General features: G+C 30.1%; 1 protein-coding gene and 2 pseudogenes across 1 annotated transcript; all 3 read right to left on the bottom strand.

Moving 5' to 3' along the window:
• On the bottom strand, positions 1-1,457 carry LOC149518652 (receptor-like protein kinase FERONIA pseudogene; annotated as a pseudogene).
• On the bottom strand, positions 1,207-2,346 carry LOC149518651 (receptor-like protein kinase FERONIA). Its single transcript, XM_089760361.1, has 3 exons — positions 2,030-2,346; positions 1,695-1,941; positions 1,207-1,629 (listed from the first exon to the last, which is right to left on the bottom strand). The coding sequence occupies exons 1-3, from the start codon at positions 2,344-2,346 to the stop codon at positions 1,207-1,209; spliced, it is 987 nt and encodes a 328-aa protein (XP_089616487.1).
• Positions 2,347-13,046: 10,700 nt separating this feature from the next.
• Positions 13,047-15,387, bottom strand: LOC149518650 (cytochrome P450 CYP749A22-like; annotated as a pseudogene).
• Positions 15,388-18,432: the final 3,045 nt, after the last annotated feature.

Raw genomic sequence — 18,432 nt, 5'->3', positions numbered from 1 at the left:
CTGTTTTGTCATGCGTCTTTGATTTGGATATTAACATCAGGCTTCTCCTGCAACAGCAATGCTTGTTCGAGTTTACAGAGCATATCACTTATTGATGGCCGGTCTATTTGCCTACTGGCCAGGCACCTTACTGCATTGTCCACAAATGTGGTAAGGCACTCGGACATGATCTTTCCTCTTAGGTATGGTTCAATCAGGATATCAATTTTTTCACTTCGATAGCAATGAACAGCCCATTTAGCCAATCTTACGTTCGTCTGATCATCCTCGTTTGGCTCACGATTAAGAGCTGGTCTTGCACATAAGACTTCAAATAAAACCACAACAAAAGAGTAAACATCTGATTTGCGAGTTAAAGTTCTGTTTCGGCCATATTCAGGATCCAAATATCCAAAGGTACCCTTTGGTCCAGAGCCGACTAGGTTCCTAAAGGATCTCGCAGTCTTGCCTACTTTTGACAGGCCAAAATCTGAGACTTTGGCCATCCAATCTTGATCCAGGAGTATGTTTGTTGATTTGATGTCCCGGTGAATGATGGAATGCTCTGTGCCCGTGTGGAGGTTGTGTAATCCACGAGCAGCGCCAACGCAAATCTTGAGCCTCTGAGTCCATGACAGTGGTGGATTTTGAGTCCCGTAGAGATGATCACGAAGAGTGCCATGAGCCAAGAAATCATGTATCAGGATCAATTTATTGTCCTCTTGACAATATCCAAGCAAAGATACAATGTTCATGTGACGAAAAGTGGAGAGCAATTCGATTTCAGTTTTGAACTCTTGGACTGCTTGGTGGGACTCAGGATTTTTGGGCTTAACTGCCACTTTGGTGAACCCATCTTCCAGCTAACCCTCATAAACCTTACCGAACCCGCCACAACCAAGCACAAGAGCTTCACTGAAATTGTTAGTGGCAGCTCTTATCTCTTCCAAGGGAAATTGACGGTAATGATCTGAAGATTTAACATTTAGGCTGCTTGTTTTCCCAAGGTTTCTCTTCGTAACGTTTCGAAATCCAATGAGAAACCAGGTAGACTATTGAAGAGACTAGACAAATTCCAAAAACCATACTCAGAACCAATCCCAGGAAGATATTAGATGGAGTAGTCTTGCCCGGATTGTCTAGTTGAACATGAGCTGCAAGATTGTTACTGGTATCAGTCAACTTCAAGATCTCAACTCCATTCAGTATTACATCAGCAAGTTGTGGCTATGAATCAGTGTTAGGCTGCAAGGCAAGCCAAAGATCATTTCTTTCTTCTTTCACTTCTGAAACTGTGATTATATAGTCCTTATGCATTGCAACCAAAGGACTTCCAGCCATAGCAACTATATCCAGGCTGCTTTCCACTGTCTTGTTGTTGGCATACACGTTGAACACTCTCTGCTTCACTTCTGTTACATATAGTTGAATCTCGCAGAAATGAAACCTAACAATGTATTTGAAACCTGAGTCAACAGGAAATGTCCATGTCAGATTGTACCCCACATTGGCAGCCTCATCACTACCACCAATTGTCCTGGCTGTATTGTACAGGTCCCCCGGTGCTCCATATTCACTTAATGCCCAAGAGCTTGTATTGTAGTCTATATGAACATCATATGCTTCAATAGGAGTGCCATTTTTAGAACCCTGTCTGTATAGTTGGTCATCCAGCCCAACCCTGAACGGCTTATTCAGACTGTTACTATACCTACGTTGATTCTGTGAAGTATCTCAAGCTCAGGTTCGTCTTGAATGGACGTAGCATTGGAAGTTTCCTTCACTCCATAATCAGAGAGTTTGAGGGACATTGAGTAAATCTCTATCCCATTTACAAAAGCAAAAGCGTCTGAAGCATGTAGTGATGGAGCGAAGATGATATTCAAGGACTGTTTCTTTAAGTTAAGGAGGAAATCTTTAGTGAAATAAGGTGATTTCAAAATGCTTGCCATTACAGAAGGGCTAAAATTGTTTAAAAAAGTGTAATTGCCAGAGGTGACAGAGAATTCGGCCAGTGTAAGAAGTAGGGTAGAAATGAAGGCGAATAAACTTGAGGCCAGGGGACATGGGGAAACTATAGGTGAAAGAAGAACGAAAGAAGCGTGCAGTTGCATATGGATTCGCCGGAACCTTTCCGGTTATAATCGAGATCACAGGGCCGATCCATGTTTCTTCATAATAATCCGGGAAAAGATTTACATCCCCAATCCAAGTTTTACCATTAAACGATGAGTTTCCCGCATTTCCGCAGTCAAGAATTATTTGGTCCGAGGAGGAAAAACAATTCCAGAAATTGAACAAGAAGCTGAGGTGAAGCAGAGAAACAAGTGATATCCATGAGGCGTAGGGATTGGGAATTTTCTTCATAGAGGCAATATTGTAACAGCTGCTCAAGGAAGAGAAGAAGATAGGTAGGCAAGCGTAGCCGAAGCATCCAATAACTAGGTTGTTAAATTGGTAATCAAATGTAAAGGGGTCGTTGGTCCGATGTTTCCATTCCAAATTTGTCTGATCCAGAGCTAATGTCTTGGTCCTCCTGGAAACTTTGGCCTTTCATTTTCGAATTGATGAGAATCAAGTCGAGAATATAGTTCCATCCAAAAGCACGCGGGTGTTTCTTTGATCATTCCTCAAAAGTCCCAATTGCTTCATTGCACTGGGAAAGTAACTTGAATTTCAACAGTCATAACATAAAAGCATAGCCATTAAAGAAATGAAAACAAGGAAATTATAAGAATCTTTCTGTTGCAACTGAGAATACTAGCTTCACAGTTTCATTACTTAAATACTGACAATAAGTCTTTCTCTAGTCTTCCACTGAGGCTAATTGGGTAAACTTTTCTTCTCTAGAAAACCATTAAAATTCTTGGAAGGTTCCGTAAATTAATTTGTGTTGACTGGGAGGATTGCTTCATGGGTTATTATTTTTTCTTTAAAAGCAAAGTTGCATCTGTTCCAGCTCCGATTTATTCATAAAATTAACGGTTTTGATTCAAATCCCCACATTTGTAATTTATTCTTTTAAGGATAAAGGATAGAACGGATGGCTATAGAGAGAAATATCTAGCAAGAATCGTATAATTGGAGTCAAACTTAAAAATTTTTTTCTATACTTAGGTCAAGTTAAGTAAAGAATTAAAAATTGTTAATTAAGTCTCTTTTTACCTTTGTAAGTGATGATTTGAAGAGTGAAAAACCAATATTATTTCTAAGGTTGTAAAATACATATATATAAATATATAAATGGGTTTAAAGCTCATAACATATATCCAAAAATAAAGCACAACCTTATAAGTCAACTAAACATAACATACATTTTAATAGCCCCTTAAATTGAAGATGGTTCGAAATAAAACATTTGAAGTTTAAAATCTAAATAATAAAAACATGAATTTGAAAGGGACTTTGTAAAAAGATCTGCCACTTGTGATTAAGAAGAAATATGTGGTAGCATGATGGTGCCTTTGTGTATCTCTTATTTGATAAAATAACAATCTATTTTAATATATTTCATCTATACATGAAAAATATCATTGTGAACAATTTGAATTGCACTTTTACTACTACAAAAGAGTATAATAGGAGTAGAGGTGTCAACACCTAAATCCATAAGTAACCAACAAAACCACATAAATTCTGTTGTAGTGTCTGATAAAGCTCTATACTCTACTTCAACACTTGAATGTGCCACAACTGTCTGTTTTTTGTTTTTTTCAAAATATCCAAGAATTACCCTGAAAAACATTATAACCAGTTGTAAAACGTCGATCATTAACATTACCAACCCAATCAAAATGAAAAAAAGACAAAGTTCAAGTTTAGAAGTTGATGAGAACAACAAACCTTTATGTATCATTCCTCACAAATATCTTAATATCCTAAGAACTATAGCAAAGTGAATTGTCCAAGGTATTGTCATAAATTAGCTTACAACTTGAATTGCATGACTAATATCAGGTTTTGTAACTGTCAAATTATATAAGACTACCAACCAACTGTCTATACAAAGTATCATCATTGAAAAGTTCTCCATTAATAACTTTCATTTTGACATTAGTTTCAAGAGGAGTGTCAATAATTTTATTATCAGATAAGCCTACTTTAAAAATAAAATCAAAAGCATATTTCACTTTAGACAAGACAAATCCATGAAAGGAACAATCAACTTTAATTCCTAAAAAATATCGTAATGGACCAAGATCCTTTATTTCAAAGGTTTTCCTGGGATGATTTTTTATATTATGAATAACAAGGTTATCATTTTCAATTATCACCATATCATCAATATAGAGAAGCAAAATTACAATTCCTCTTTCAAATCGACAAATAAACAATGCTGAATCATAAGGACTCTACACAAATTCGAAGTCAAGCATAACAATGCTGAATTTCTCAAACCAAGCATGCGGTGCTTGTTTAAGACCATATAAAGCTCGTCGAAGCTTGCCCACTTGATTAGTTTGGCAAGACAATCCAAAAAGAGGTTTTGTATAAACTTCTTCATGAAGATCTCAATTTAAGAAAACACTTTTTACATCCAATTGTGATAAATCCCATCCTTAAATAGAAGCAATAGCTATAAGAGTTCGAATAGAAGTCATTCGAGTTACAAAAGCAAAGGTTTCTTTATAGTCAATACCATACTCCTGTGTAAATCTTTTTGCAATCAACCTAACTTTATATCTCTTGATAGACCCATTTGATTTTGTCTTTACCTTGTACACCCACTTACAATCCACTATAGATTTTCCAAAAGGTAAATCAACAAGATCCCAAGTATGAGTTTTCTCTAAGGCATCTAATTATTCTTTCATAGCTGCAAAAAGGATTAGATTTTGCTTCATGATAAAATTTAGGTTCATAAACAAACAGAATAGTAGATAAGAAACAATGAAAATGATGATAACATTTTTGCTCACATGTTGAACGTTTAAGTTATGGGACAGACGACTTTAACAAATTGGATAATGATGGTGTAAGATTGCTTATGGTTGAGTCAGTAATGGTACAAGCTTCATTTGGATGAATTTGCTAAGGAGTTAGAGAACTTTGAGATAGATAAAAAGATTGATTAGGGTCATTTAAATCAACAAAAGGATAAAAAAAAAAACAAAAACAAAAGACCCATGAGGATCATTAGTAGATTTCTGAAAATGAGGTAATGAACACATTAAAATATTTTCCCAAAAAGTAACATGTCGAGAAACATGAAGCTTTTGTATAATAAGATCATAGCAACGATATCCTTTTTGTCCACTACCATACCCTAAAAACACACAAATGGTAGTTTTTTGAGATAATTTATCACATTGAACTTTAGGAAGTGAAACAAAAAATGTAGAACCAAAAATATGAAGCCCAAAATAATTAGGAGTATTGTTATACAAACGTTCAAAAGGAGAAATTCCACCAATGACAGAAGAAGGAATACAATTAATAACATAAACTAAAGTAAGTGTAGTTTTCCCCTAAAATTTCTTAAGAACTAATGAAGATAACAACAAGGCTCTAGTGGTTTCCATGATATGACGATGTTTTCTTTCATCAACAACATTCTGCTATGGTGTATCAGTACAAGATGATTCAAGACAAGTACCTTGAAAAGCAAAAAACTATTTTAAATTACTTGAGTGATATTCTCAAGTAAACCAGCACGAAAATGTTTAATTGTTTTAGAAAACTATGTTTTGATCATGGTAGAAAAATCTTAATAAATTTTAAGCAAATCCAAACAATGTTGAAATAAATAAATCCAAGTATACCTCAAATAATTATTAATAAAAATAATATAATAATAAGAACCCCTTATAGTAGGTAAACGAGATGGGCCCTACACATCACAATGAACAAGATCAAAAGAAGATAACGAAACTAATTCACTTTTATTGAAAGGTAAAGCTAACTATTTTGCTAGTTTACAATTGATACAATTATTAGACATTTCTGACTTAACATAACCTAACTTGCCACTAGATACCAAATATTGAACTTTAGAACAAAAAATATGTCCTAACTTATAGCGCCAAAGGAAAAAAGATCAAAGATTTTGAACAACATAAACTAATAAGGATTTTTGCACGAAAGGATGATCAAATTGACTAAAAGGATGATGTGACACTTGAAGTTTTCTAAAACAAATAATCTTCCAATTTTACGGCTTGTCCCATCCACTTTCTCCGTTAAGCAATCATACACCACGCAACCACAAGAGTGAAAAATGACATTAAAACCTTGATCACATAATTGACCAATAGATAGCAAATTCATGAAAAGTGATGGAACCAAAAGAACATTATAAAAAAAAACATTTTGAGAACATGAGACATAGCCAATATGAGTAACAGACATATTTGAACCATTAATAGTATGAATAGAAAGTGAACAAGCAATAGGACTTGAAGAGTTAATGATAGAATTATCAAAAGTCATATGATTAAAAGCTCAAAAATCAATGATCCAATCATTAAAATTAGTACATGTAGTAGTTAACAATGCATATGTAGAAGAATTATTACATATAAAGTTGTTACTCATTCTAGAAATAACCTATTGAATAATTTTTTAAGTTTGATCTGTAGTGGAATGAAAGTTAACATTAAAAGTTTTTGTAGATGACGTTGCAGTAGCAACTCGGCCCATTTTATTCAAGCCAAATTTCTTTTTCAATTCTAAAAAATTATGCTTTGTATGTCCCAACTCGTGATAGTAATAATATTCAATCTTAGAAGAATCTTTTTGTTGAAATGAGCTAAATGAATTGGAGATAAAATTTTTCAAACATGCAGTAGCTAGTAAAACAATATCATCCCCTCCTTTAGATTGATTGAGGTTGCCTCTCCTAGTTTCTTCAACCATCAATTCTAACAAAACAACATTAACAAAAGGAAAAGGGTCATGATGTAGAATAGAAGCACAAATGGACTCAAAATCATCTTGAAGTGCCATTATGAATTGTGCAAGATGACTTTCTTCTCTGTATCGATAATATAATTCTGTGTCAATGGTCCATTTAGGTTCCATAAGAGCTAATTGATCCTAAATAATCAACATTTCAGAATAAAAATAAAAAATTGATTGTCCCTTTCTCTGGTTCAAAATAGCAAGATCATTATCAAGTTTATATCTTTGAGCAAAATCAGTTTAACATAATGTAATTCGGGAAAATCCTAAAACTTCTTAGTAAGGCCATATTTCTAAAGTTGCACACTAAATGATGGAGCAACAATATTAGCAAATGAAGTAACAATTTCGCTATTATTAATTTCTTATTGTTCATATTCAAACACAAAATTTTCTAATCTGTCAAAAGCTCTCAGACACTTTTTATCACCTGTAACATATTTCCAAAGTCTTTTTCCTTTTACAAAGTTTCATATCAAATAAGACCAATTAGTGTAGTTCGTTCCATCTAATTTCATTGTAATGGGTTGTAATAATTCTGAGAGAGCCATAAGAAAAAACAATTCAAAGTCAATACACTGATCAACCCATAACAAGCCAATAAACTGATCAATTCATAAAAATTGAAATAGACAAGCCAATTTCATAGGTGAACAATCCAGAACGAATAAAGTATTTAGTCAACCCATAGCCAATAAATAAAAATAGGAAAAGACAAAGACAATTCCAATTTCACAAAATCCAAGCTGTAGTTAATGGCACAAAAACTAATTCCACGTAATTTCACAAAATGACAAAACAAAAAAAATATAAATGCAACAGCCACTTATCAAAGAAAAAAGGTCAAATAATAGCAAATCAAAGTAATCTGAAACAAAGAGAAATAACAGACACCAAAAACTTTGATACTATGATGACTTGAAGAGTGAAAAGCCATTATTATTTCTAGAATTATAAAATACATATATACAAATGTATAAATAAGTTTAAAGCCTATGAGATATATCCAAAAATAAAGCTCAACCTTATAATTCAACTAAACATAATATACATTTTAACAGTAAGAACTTGTTTCAGAGTAAAAATCTAATAACTTATAGTCACAAATAAAATATTTTAAATTTATGCTTTTTTTTAATTCTTATGCATCACATGTAAGTTGACAAAACTTTACAAATGAATTTCAAAGTATAAAAAATGGAATTAAATACAATTTTATTGTAATACTAATCAACAAATTAAAAAAAAGTCTTATTAAAACAAAAATGACAATATAGATATTATACTATTGTGATTGCAATTTTTAGAAATCTTACTAAAAAACTGAAATTTTGTTAAATTACTAAATAAAAAGTAGTTTTGTAAAAAAATTGACATTAATTTGCAAAAAAATTGATATTAATTGCAATTATGATTAAAAACAATTATCAAGAATTCACCCTAAATTAGATCTAACAATTTATGTATTTATGTCATATAAAATATCAATAATTTGTGTATTTGTACCCTATTTTATACGAAAATTATGTCGTAACGGTTTTGTGTCCGCCCGACAAACAAAATAAAAAATAACGGAGTCGTCACCAATCTTTTTTGGTTAGGTGTGATTGGCCACCTATTAAAACATATCCTTTTAATGAAATCTTAAAATTAATTAAAATTTATTAAAAAGATAATTTTACGGTCTGCGAAACAGTCTGGCTTCAGGAGTCGGTTACGCGTAGAGAAGGATTAGCACCCCCACAACACCCGTTAAAAACAGTACTAATTAACAACATGTTATCCTTTGATTTTGATAAAAACAGTCTTATTTTCAGTATTTGAAAAATAATTTCCTTGATTTTTTATTTATTAAAAAAAAATTATTCTCGAGAAAAATAAGTCAAAACCTTTTTATTGAAATAATTCTTAAAATGTTCCAGTACGTTGGTAACATTAAAAGAACTCTTTCTCACCTAAAGATTTCTTAAAGCATCTCTACTTGGAATACTTTTAGAATCTCATCTTTGGAGGCTCGAATTTATTTTTCGTAAGAAAATGTCATGTTAAAAAAATTTATTCTCGAGAAAAATAAATTAAAATCTTTTTATTGAAATAATGCTTAAAATGTTCCAGCACATTGGTAACATTAAAAGAACTCTTTCTCACCTAGAGATTTCTTAAAGCATTTCTACACGGAATACTTTTAGAATCTTATCTTTGGGAGGTCTAAATTTACTTTTCGTAAAAAATTATGTCATGTATACAATGCAAATAATAACATGTTGATGCACACATTTTATTCTTTTTCGAAAATTTTATTAATTGTTTTATTAATTTTTTTTATTTTAATTAAAATTTTGAAAAAAAAAGGAATTTAATTATATTGAAGATTTTCTATAAATATTTCAATACGCTGGTAATATTTTACAAAAAATCTTCTCACCTAAAGATTTCTTAAAGCATCTCTATTCGGAATACTTTTAGAATCCCATCATTGGATTAAATTTCTTTCCTTCCTATTTTTATTACATATATTTTTAATTTATTAACCAATTTTTATTTATTATTTAAAAAAAAGAAAATCTTTATTGTATTGAAAATTTTTTTATAAATACTCCAATACACTGGTAGTATTTTAAAAAAATCTTTTCACCTAGAGATTTCGTAGGCATCACTACTCGGAATACCTTTGAATCTCATCGTCGGATAAAAATTTTCTTTTCTTTCATTTTTATTACTTTAGTATTATTATTAAATTTATTTTTATATTATTGTTTTTAAAGTTTATTCTAAAAATTAACATAATTATATAAAAAAAATTTAACCACAATTTCATCATTTAATCTAACAAATATAAATATTTTAATATGCATAAATATTAATAAAATAATATATAAAACATAAGAAAAATTCAAAAAAAAATTTTTTTTACCTGAACCAGACCGGTCAACGGTCCGATTAATGCGCAGTTCAGTTCAGCGGTTCGCCCGACGGTTTGGATCGATCTGGGTGGTTCAGTACCAGTTCGATACGGTCTGGACAGTTTGGTTTCGATCCAGTCAGACCGGTCAGAGGTTGATTAAGAAAGCAGGTCGTCGGGTCGGGTGTGCGGACCCCAGGTCAGGTCACGGGTCGACGCGCAGATCCTCCTTAGCCAAAACGACGTCGTTTTGACCCTATGCTCAAAACGACGTCATTTTGCTTTTAATGATTTCTATAAATAACTGAAATTTTTTTTTGCTCATTCTTTCGATTTTTCAAAAAAAAAAAAGAGAAGAGAGCTCTGGGGTGAGCTCGTCAGTCGGTTGTCGGACCACCGTGCAGGCCGTGTCTGGGTCGCAGCCGACAGTCATTGCCAATTGTTTCTGGTCACCGAAAAAGGTAAAAATTCTTCTGAAAGTTCTCTTCGACGTGATCTTTCCAGATCCGATGTCCTTTTTACCGAAAACAGCCCCGATCGACGTAGATCAGGGCTCAAAGTTTCGATCTCCTTTCCTTTTCTTGTTTTCTTTTTTGGACTGAATCGACTGATCTCTTTTTTTTTTTAGGTGGCTTTCTGGCACTAGGTTCCCCGTTCCAGGGGATTGTTGTATTTTTTTTTTGCCGTTTTTTTTCGGTTCTCCCTCCGATCCTCCGTTTGCAAATAACAAGCTCTATTTATAGAGCTTGTTGGGATTCAAATCCTAGATATTCTGGGATTCGAATCTCATTTTTCAACTAAAAAATCACGCTTGTCATTCGTGATTGGCGGCTTGTCGGTCGGCCGTTGACGACTAGCGGCAGTGATTTTGGACTTTATGGATTGTGCATTTAATGCACTAGATTTGAATCGGATAAGGATGAAGAAGAAGGAAAAAGAAAGAAAGAAGAAGACAAACACAGAAACGGGAAGAAAAGAAAGAGAAAAAGAAAAAAAAATTATTATTATTATAATTAAAAAAATGGTGTTTACAAATTACATGCCACAATTCATATTGTTACGAAAACATCAAAAATATTTTTTCGTTATGTTAAACATATTTATGATTTTTGTTAAAATTTTATACCGTCTTAATTTTATATATTTTATTCATATTATTTTTGTATCTTATCACCATATTGTATTTGAGATTGTTAGGTTTAACTTACACATATGAAGTTAATAAGAGATTGTGGTGTAAAAGCACATATTTAACAATTTGGCATTGTGGAATTATTGTGGTAAGAGAACGAAATATTTAAAATGTTTAAATTAAAATACATTTTAATCAAGTAATTTGATTAAAAAAATTCACATAAAAGGTACCTATCTTAATCACAATTACGTAAAAGATAAAAATATTTATTTTAATATATTGAAAGGTAGGCATCTATTTTCTGCCTCACTAATTAATTTACTTATTTAACTATATATTCTCATATTTTATTTATTTTAACCAACTGTTTTTCTTATTTACTAACAATTAGAAAAAATCAAATTTGTTATAACATACATTGCAAAATTTGTATAACTAAAGAAAATTAATGCAATGTACTTAATTTATACTAAGCCAATGAAATAAAAATTTGGATGAATTGATAGAAAATGATGTGTATTGTTGTTCAAACATTTTCTTTTAATCCACAGGTTAGGTAAAGAATAGAAAATTGTTTGAAGCCTCTTTTGAATTTTTTTTTTTTCAGTTCGTAGAATTTTTTTTCTTGTTGTGGCCTGAAAGGGGGTAAGGGGTTACAAACAAGGGACAAGTTTAATTAAATTTGGAAATCAAATTTTTCAACATGACTTACCTGAGTAATATAATTGAAAAAAAAATTATGAAATCGTTACTTCACGTTAACATATATATATTTCATTTAAATTATTACGTGTAAGTAATTGATGACTAAACCACATTGATTCATTCATTCATTTTCATAAAAATTAATATCAAAAAAATTAGTGAAGTCAATTCTTTCTACATTCTTACTATTAAGTTGGAGGAGAAGAAAAAGAAAAAGAAATATATGTTCTCACTTAGTTCTCATGCAGATGCTTATATATCTCCCTTTTTTTATATTATTTCACTTCTTTCATTTCAAAACAAATATTCATATTTAATTTAACATGAAATAGGCTTTTTGCACTTTAATTTTAAGAAAATTTCCAATATTGATTTTAATAGTTTATAACATCATAATGTAAAGAAATAAAAAAATTAATACTATAAAATATTAGAAAAAAAAAACTCTAAATGTTTGAAAAGAAAATGGTTTATTCTTTTGAAATGTAGAAAAATCAAAGATCATATGAACTTTAATTTTTTAAAATTAATGTAGTATTGTAGAGGATCTTGATCAATATTTTTTTTAAAAAAAAATGAGATTTTATTTTGATCTTTCAATATGCTAAAATTCGAATTCTGATTCCTAGACATCTTTATCATTTATATCATGAACATTCTAGCATACAAGGTTGAGTTGGTGGTCAATCCCCCCTTTGAAATGGCCTTTTCAAATGAGTTGGTCAACAGACATGGCAATCTCACACAAAATTTACCAGTTAATTAGATTGAAAGCACTTATATTGTAAAACAACTGATAAAAAAAGTTGCAAGATTCAAGCAGAAACCAGGTCAAAAGGCCAAATTATTGCAAGTAGAACCATGCATGATACAGTTATGGAGTTTTGCAGATTCAGGTATGAGTTCCAAAAAAACAAAAGTTGTAAAATCATGTGCTTCTTTTAGGCCATGTGGCATCCGGAAGAGATACTAAAGGGGTCAAGGGACCCAATTGTCTTTCTCTTAGCCATAATCCAGGGCCATGAATAATGACACAACACAAACTTTTTCTTTCACACACCAAACCATCGTTTTCCTTTTACTTTAATAGTTTTATTTACAAACAATAACACTAGGAAAATCACATATATACTGAAGTAAGATTAGAATTCCCTTTGTTGAAAAGAGTTGAAGGCTAATTAAAAAAGTAACGCTGTTTTGTTTAAGCCAAGAGCCAGAAATCCTTGTGCAGCTTAGTGGTGATCAAATAACCGCCAAGTTTTTTGCTTTTCCTTCTTACTGCAACTACCATGCAACTGGCATTCTGGATACAGTAGTCGACAAATCCACCAGTTACCCGGTTCCCTGCACCAGTAAGTAGCCAAGAAATATGGAAAAGAGAAACAAATTGTTTAAAAATGAAAGGCTCTGACAGCATGTCAAGGATCACCCAATTTAAAAACTTGAATTGATACATAATTAGGAGCCAAAAATGGCTGGTAAGAACTGTGTGTTGTACATTGATCACACCATTATTTAAAACTGTTTCTCACTTATTATGAATATTTTACCATCTTGGACGCTAATAGAAACAGCTACTGCGTTAAAAACTTTAGGCATCACTCTGTAGAGAATGAAGCATTACTTGAAGTCCATGTTGTGGCTGAAGCATAAGTTGAGGAAATGGCGCATGAATATAGGCTGGGGACAGAGTAATAGTGTAGCGTTGTAGGATCATTGAGAGAGCAGTCTTTGTTTCTGTGGCTGCAAAGCTCATACCCACGCAAGATTGAGGTCCCGATGAGAATGGAATAAATGCAGCCGCATTGTATTTGGTAGCTTTGGCAATGCCTTCTGCGAATCTCTCTGGTTTGAAAAGATGCACATCATCACCTCATAGTGGAGAGTCATGGTGAAGTGCTATGATCGGGAACATAACCTCCAAATTAAAAGGAATAATGAGCCTTCCCAATTGAACATCTCTTGCAACATTTCTAGACATGGCAGATACAGGAGGATACAATCTCAGGGTTTCATTGATGATCATGATCATCTGCGAGCAAAATAAATTTATAATTTATTAAATGCTGGTAATACACGCTATTGAAATGGTCAGACATTGCGGTTTTGCTTACAGTTTTTAGCTTGGAAATGCCTTCAGAATGAGGATTTTTGTCACCAAATACCTCGATCACCTCTCGTCTTGCTTTCTCTTGCCAATCTGTATGGATTGATAAAAGCAGGACTGTCCATGCGAGCAAGGAATTAGTGGTTTCTTGCCCAGCAAACTAGAATGTTTTGAACACATCTACCAAGTCTTCTACGGAGAGCCTGTTTTTCTCATCCGAATCATGAAAAGCATTTACAAGTAATCCTAGAAAATCACTGCCGAAACTGTCAGCTTCTCCAGTCACTATTTTCTCTTCCCTTTTCTTAACCATTTCCATCACGCATTCATGCATTCCTTTAGCAAGCTTTTCTGATTCTATTTCATCAGTAGTTTTCCAAATCTTGCTGCAAAAGCAAACAAAGGTATAAGCCCGATACATGGAAAAAGGAGAAAAACTTAATACTTTCGGAACATATTTCAGATTTTGCACTCAAGTGACTTCTAGGTATTTCCTTTCTATTTGGAAATCAGGGGCAAACTCTAGAGTCTAGATTAATCAAGTGAAGACCACACCTAACCAAGATATTATTCAATTTGACTCGAAAGTTTGGTGATTGTATCTCACAAAAACTTATGAATTTAAATATTTGCATATATCATAGCAGATCTTTATAATGTCTCAACGTGAGGTTAGAACATTCCAGATTAACTTACCTGTTGCCAGGAATCCGAGATCTATGAAGATTTCTGGTAGCAAGTATTGATAATTTAGTCAACATTTGAAAAATCTTCTCCCCTTCCAAGTAACAGCTACCAAAAGCTGTTCTAGATTAACTTCTGAAGTCAGTAACCTGAATTGTTCAAACACTTCAATCTCTTTCCCTTCTCGGCCTTTCCACTTCTCTAGCATTGTCTCAACAGCAGCAATTATTGCTGGATTCATGCTCTGCCAAACACAACCATCCATTCTGTAAGAAACTAATTCATAACTCTTAAATGTCAGTACAAAATAGACTTTGTTCGAAGTTTTACTTTTAAGCTCTCCCCATGTAAAGCACGATTTGCCAGCTACCTTTTCCTGGCCCATTTTTCACCTTCGGTTGTCACAAGCCCGTCCCCGAGTATCTTATAGATAAAGTTTTCAGCCTTCTTTTTTGGAAAAGATCCTTCGATATTTTTCAGAAACTCTTTGACTATTTCTGGTTCTGAAATTACCAGTTGAGCTTGAGTTCCTTCCCAGGTAAGATAATTCTTCCCTAATAAAAGAACAAAAAAAGGGTTCATTTTTTTATTTGTAGTTATAAACATATTCCAAGTGAAAAACATACGAATCATCTCACGATATATGTTGATCCAGGAGCAAAACTGAGGCAGCACCCTGGGAAATGTATCATGAGTCAAGGCAGCCATAGGTTTGCTTAATGCTTCTTTTCTGAATTGGACAGTTGCTTTGTTGTTTCCATTGATGAATTCATATGGAGGTCCTTTGATTCCCTGTAAACTCAGTGCGTACTGTATGCGGACAGGTATCCACCAATATTTGTGAAGGAATTTGAATAGAGCTATGAGGAGAAACAGGCACAAAAAACTTGTGAGAAGGATTAAAAGCTTTGCTGTGGAATTCATTTTCGTCTCTTAACAATGAATTCAGATGTTTTTATGTACTAAACATTAAGCTTTTATGAGCTGAAGACTAACGCTTTAGAAGCCCGCTTTTGGCTTCATTTGGATATTTTTGATAGAATTGCATAACAAATTTAATACGAAAGGAATCAGAAGGAAACAAGAAAAGAAAATTAATTAAACTCAAAATTTTCTTGCATTATTAGTTGGTGTCATTTTTAGAATCTTGTCAGCTGATTCTATAAATTAAATTATATTTTGGAAGTTGATACATACATAATGCACGTGTAATTCTTATCTTTAGAAATTTGTGTTAATAAATAATTTTTTATATACTATAATAATAATAAATACTAATTATTTAATTTCAATTTTGGTATAATATAGGTAAATTTTGATACTTCAATACAATTTTGGTAACTTATGATATAATTTTGGTAATTATTGATACAATTTTGATAATCATTGATATAATTTTGGTAATTTTTGAAAAAATTTTAATAACCTTTTGATGTTATTTCTAGAATCTTGTCAGCCGATTATATAAATTAGATTATATTTTAGAATGTGATACATGTATAATGCATGAGTAATTTTTATCTTTAGAAATTCATGTCAATAAATAATTTTTTATACTATAATAATAATAATAAATACTAATAATTCAATTTTAATTTTGATATAATATAAGCAAAATTTGATAACCTTTGATAAATTTTTGGTAACTTGAATACAATTTTGGTAATTTATGATATAATTTGGGTAACTATTGATACAATTTTACTAATCTTTGACAATATTTTAATAACCTCTTGATGTAATTTTAGTAATTTTTTGGGAACTTATGATATATTTTTGGTAATTATTGATAAAATTTGTGTCATCATATATTTAACAACAGATTCTAGTAAGAAAGTATGAGTTTAGTTCTAGTATAAGATAATTTTCTTTTTATATAATAACATTATTGTTTTATTCAAATTTATAATTTTTTTATTAAATAAATTTATGGTAAGTTTATCTTAACCTCCAAAGATGAAATTTTTAGTTCCGTTTCTATTAGTATCAAAGGTCAATTCTTGCCAACTTTAAGTATAAAAAATTTATTAGTAATTGATAATTAAGTTATTATTGATTTATTACTATGTTATTAATGATTTGCTATTAAGCTATCAATGATATACAACTAAATTATCAATGATTTATTACTAAATTAATATTGATTTACTACTAATTTATGAATGATTTATTACTAATTTATAACTGATTTACTATTAAATTATTAATGATTTATTATTAAATTATTGATAATTTGTTATAAAATAATAACTGATTTATTATTAATTTATCGATAATTTATGATAAAATTACCAATTATTAATTAATTTACTATAAATTATCATTGATTTACAACTAAATTATTAGTAATTTACTATTATGTTATCATTGATTTACTACTTAAATTTTTTATTATTTACTAAAAAATCACCATAGATTTATTACTAAATTAACAATGATTTATTATCAAGTTATAACTAATTTATATTAAATTATCTATAATTTACTATTAAGTTATTATTGATTAACTATTGAGTTATTGATGATTAACTACTACTAAATTAGATTAATTTATTTTAAGTTTCCAATTATTAATAACACAATTATTATTGATTTCTTACTAAGTTATTTATTATTTACTACTAAGTTTATTAATTAATTACTTTTAAACTGAAACTGATTTACTATTAATTATCACCAATTTACTATTAAGTTTTCATTAATTGATTATTAAGTTATCAATTATTAACTAGCAAATTATCACTTGTTTTTTATTAACCTATTATTAATTTACTAATATGTTGTTAGATATTTATAACTATGAAATATGAAATTTAAAAGTCCACTAATAATATATGAGATAATGTTCTTTTTATATAATAACATTATTATTTTGTTCAAGTTTTAAAATCTTGCACTATTTTTTTTTTCTGAATAGATTCATAGTAGGTTTATCCTAACTCCAAAATAAAAGTTTTGATTTCATTTCTGCTAGTAATAAGGGTTTATTCTCTAGCAAGTTTAAAAATAAAGAAAGTTATTAATGATTAAAATTATAAAGCTATTTACTACTAAGTTATCAATTATTTACTATTAACTTATCAATTATTTACTACTACTTTATGAATGATTTGCTATTAAGTTATAAATGGTTTATCATTAAATTATCCGTGATTTACTGCTAATTTACCGATTATTTACTAAAAAGTTATTAATGATTAACTAATTTACCACATAATTATCAATAGTTTATAACTAAGTTATTATTAATTTACTATTATGTTATTAATGATTTACTACTAAGTTATCAATTTACTATTAAATTATTAATAATTTACTATTATATTTTTTTGTATTTAGTATTATGTTATCATTAATTTACTACGAAATTTTTAATTATTTATTACAAAATTATCACCAATTTACCATTAAATTATCAATGATTCACTACCAAAATATTATTTATTAATATTAAATTATGCATAATTTACTATTAAGTTATCACTAATTATCTATTATGTTATCAACGATTTACTATTAAGGTATACTAATTTACTTTTAAATTTTCAATGGTTAGCTACTAAATTATCAATTATTTATTTCTAATTTATAATTGATTTACTAGTAATTTGTTTATGATTTACTACAATAAATTAATTACTATTAAACTAAAATTGATTTACTATTAAATTATCACTAATTTACTATTAAATTATCACTAATTTATTATTAACTTATCAATAATTAACTATTAAGTTATCACTTATTTTTTATTAAGTTATCATTGATGTAGTACTATGTTGTTATACATTTACAACTCTATTATAATTACTTTACCATCAAGGTATTACGCATTTTATTATTGTATTATTATTAATTTGCTAAAAAGCTATCAATTATTGACTATTAAATTATCATTCGTCTACTATTAAGTTATCACTAATTTACTACTAAGTTATCAATAATTATTATTAAATTATACTAATTACATTTAAGTTTTAATGATTAATTACTAAGCTATTAATTATTTATTATTATATT

Source organism: Durio zibethinus, chromosome 5 (assembly GCF_047325235.1).
Source record: "Durio zibethinus cultivar Kanyao isolate XHJ-2024 chromosome 5, ASM4732523v1, whole genome shotgun sequence".
NCBI classification, from domain to species: Eukaryota; Viridiplantae; Streptophyta; class Magnoliopsida; order Malvales; family Malvaceae; genus Durio; species Durio zibethinus.
The sequence above is the reverse complement of the archived record's forward strand: the minus strand, read 5'-3'. Positions and strand labels throughout refer to the sequence as shown.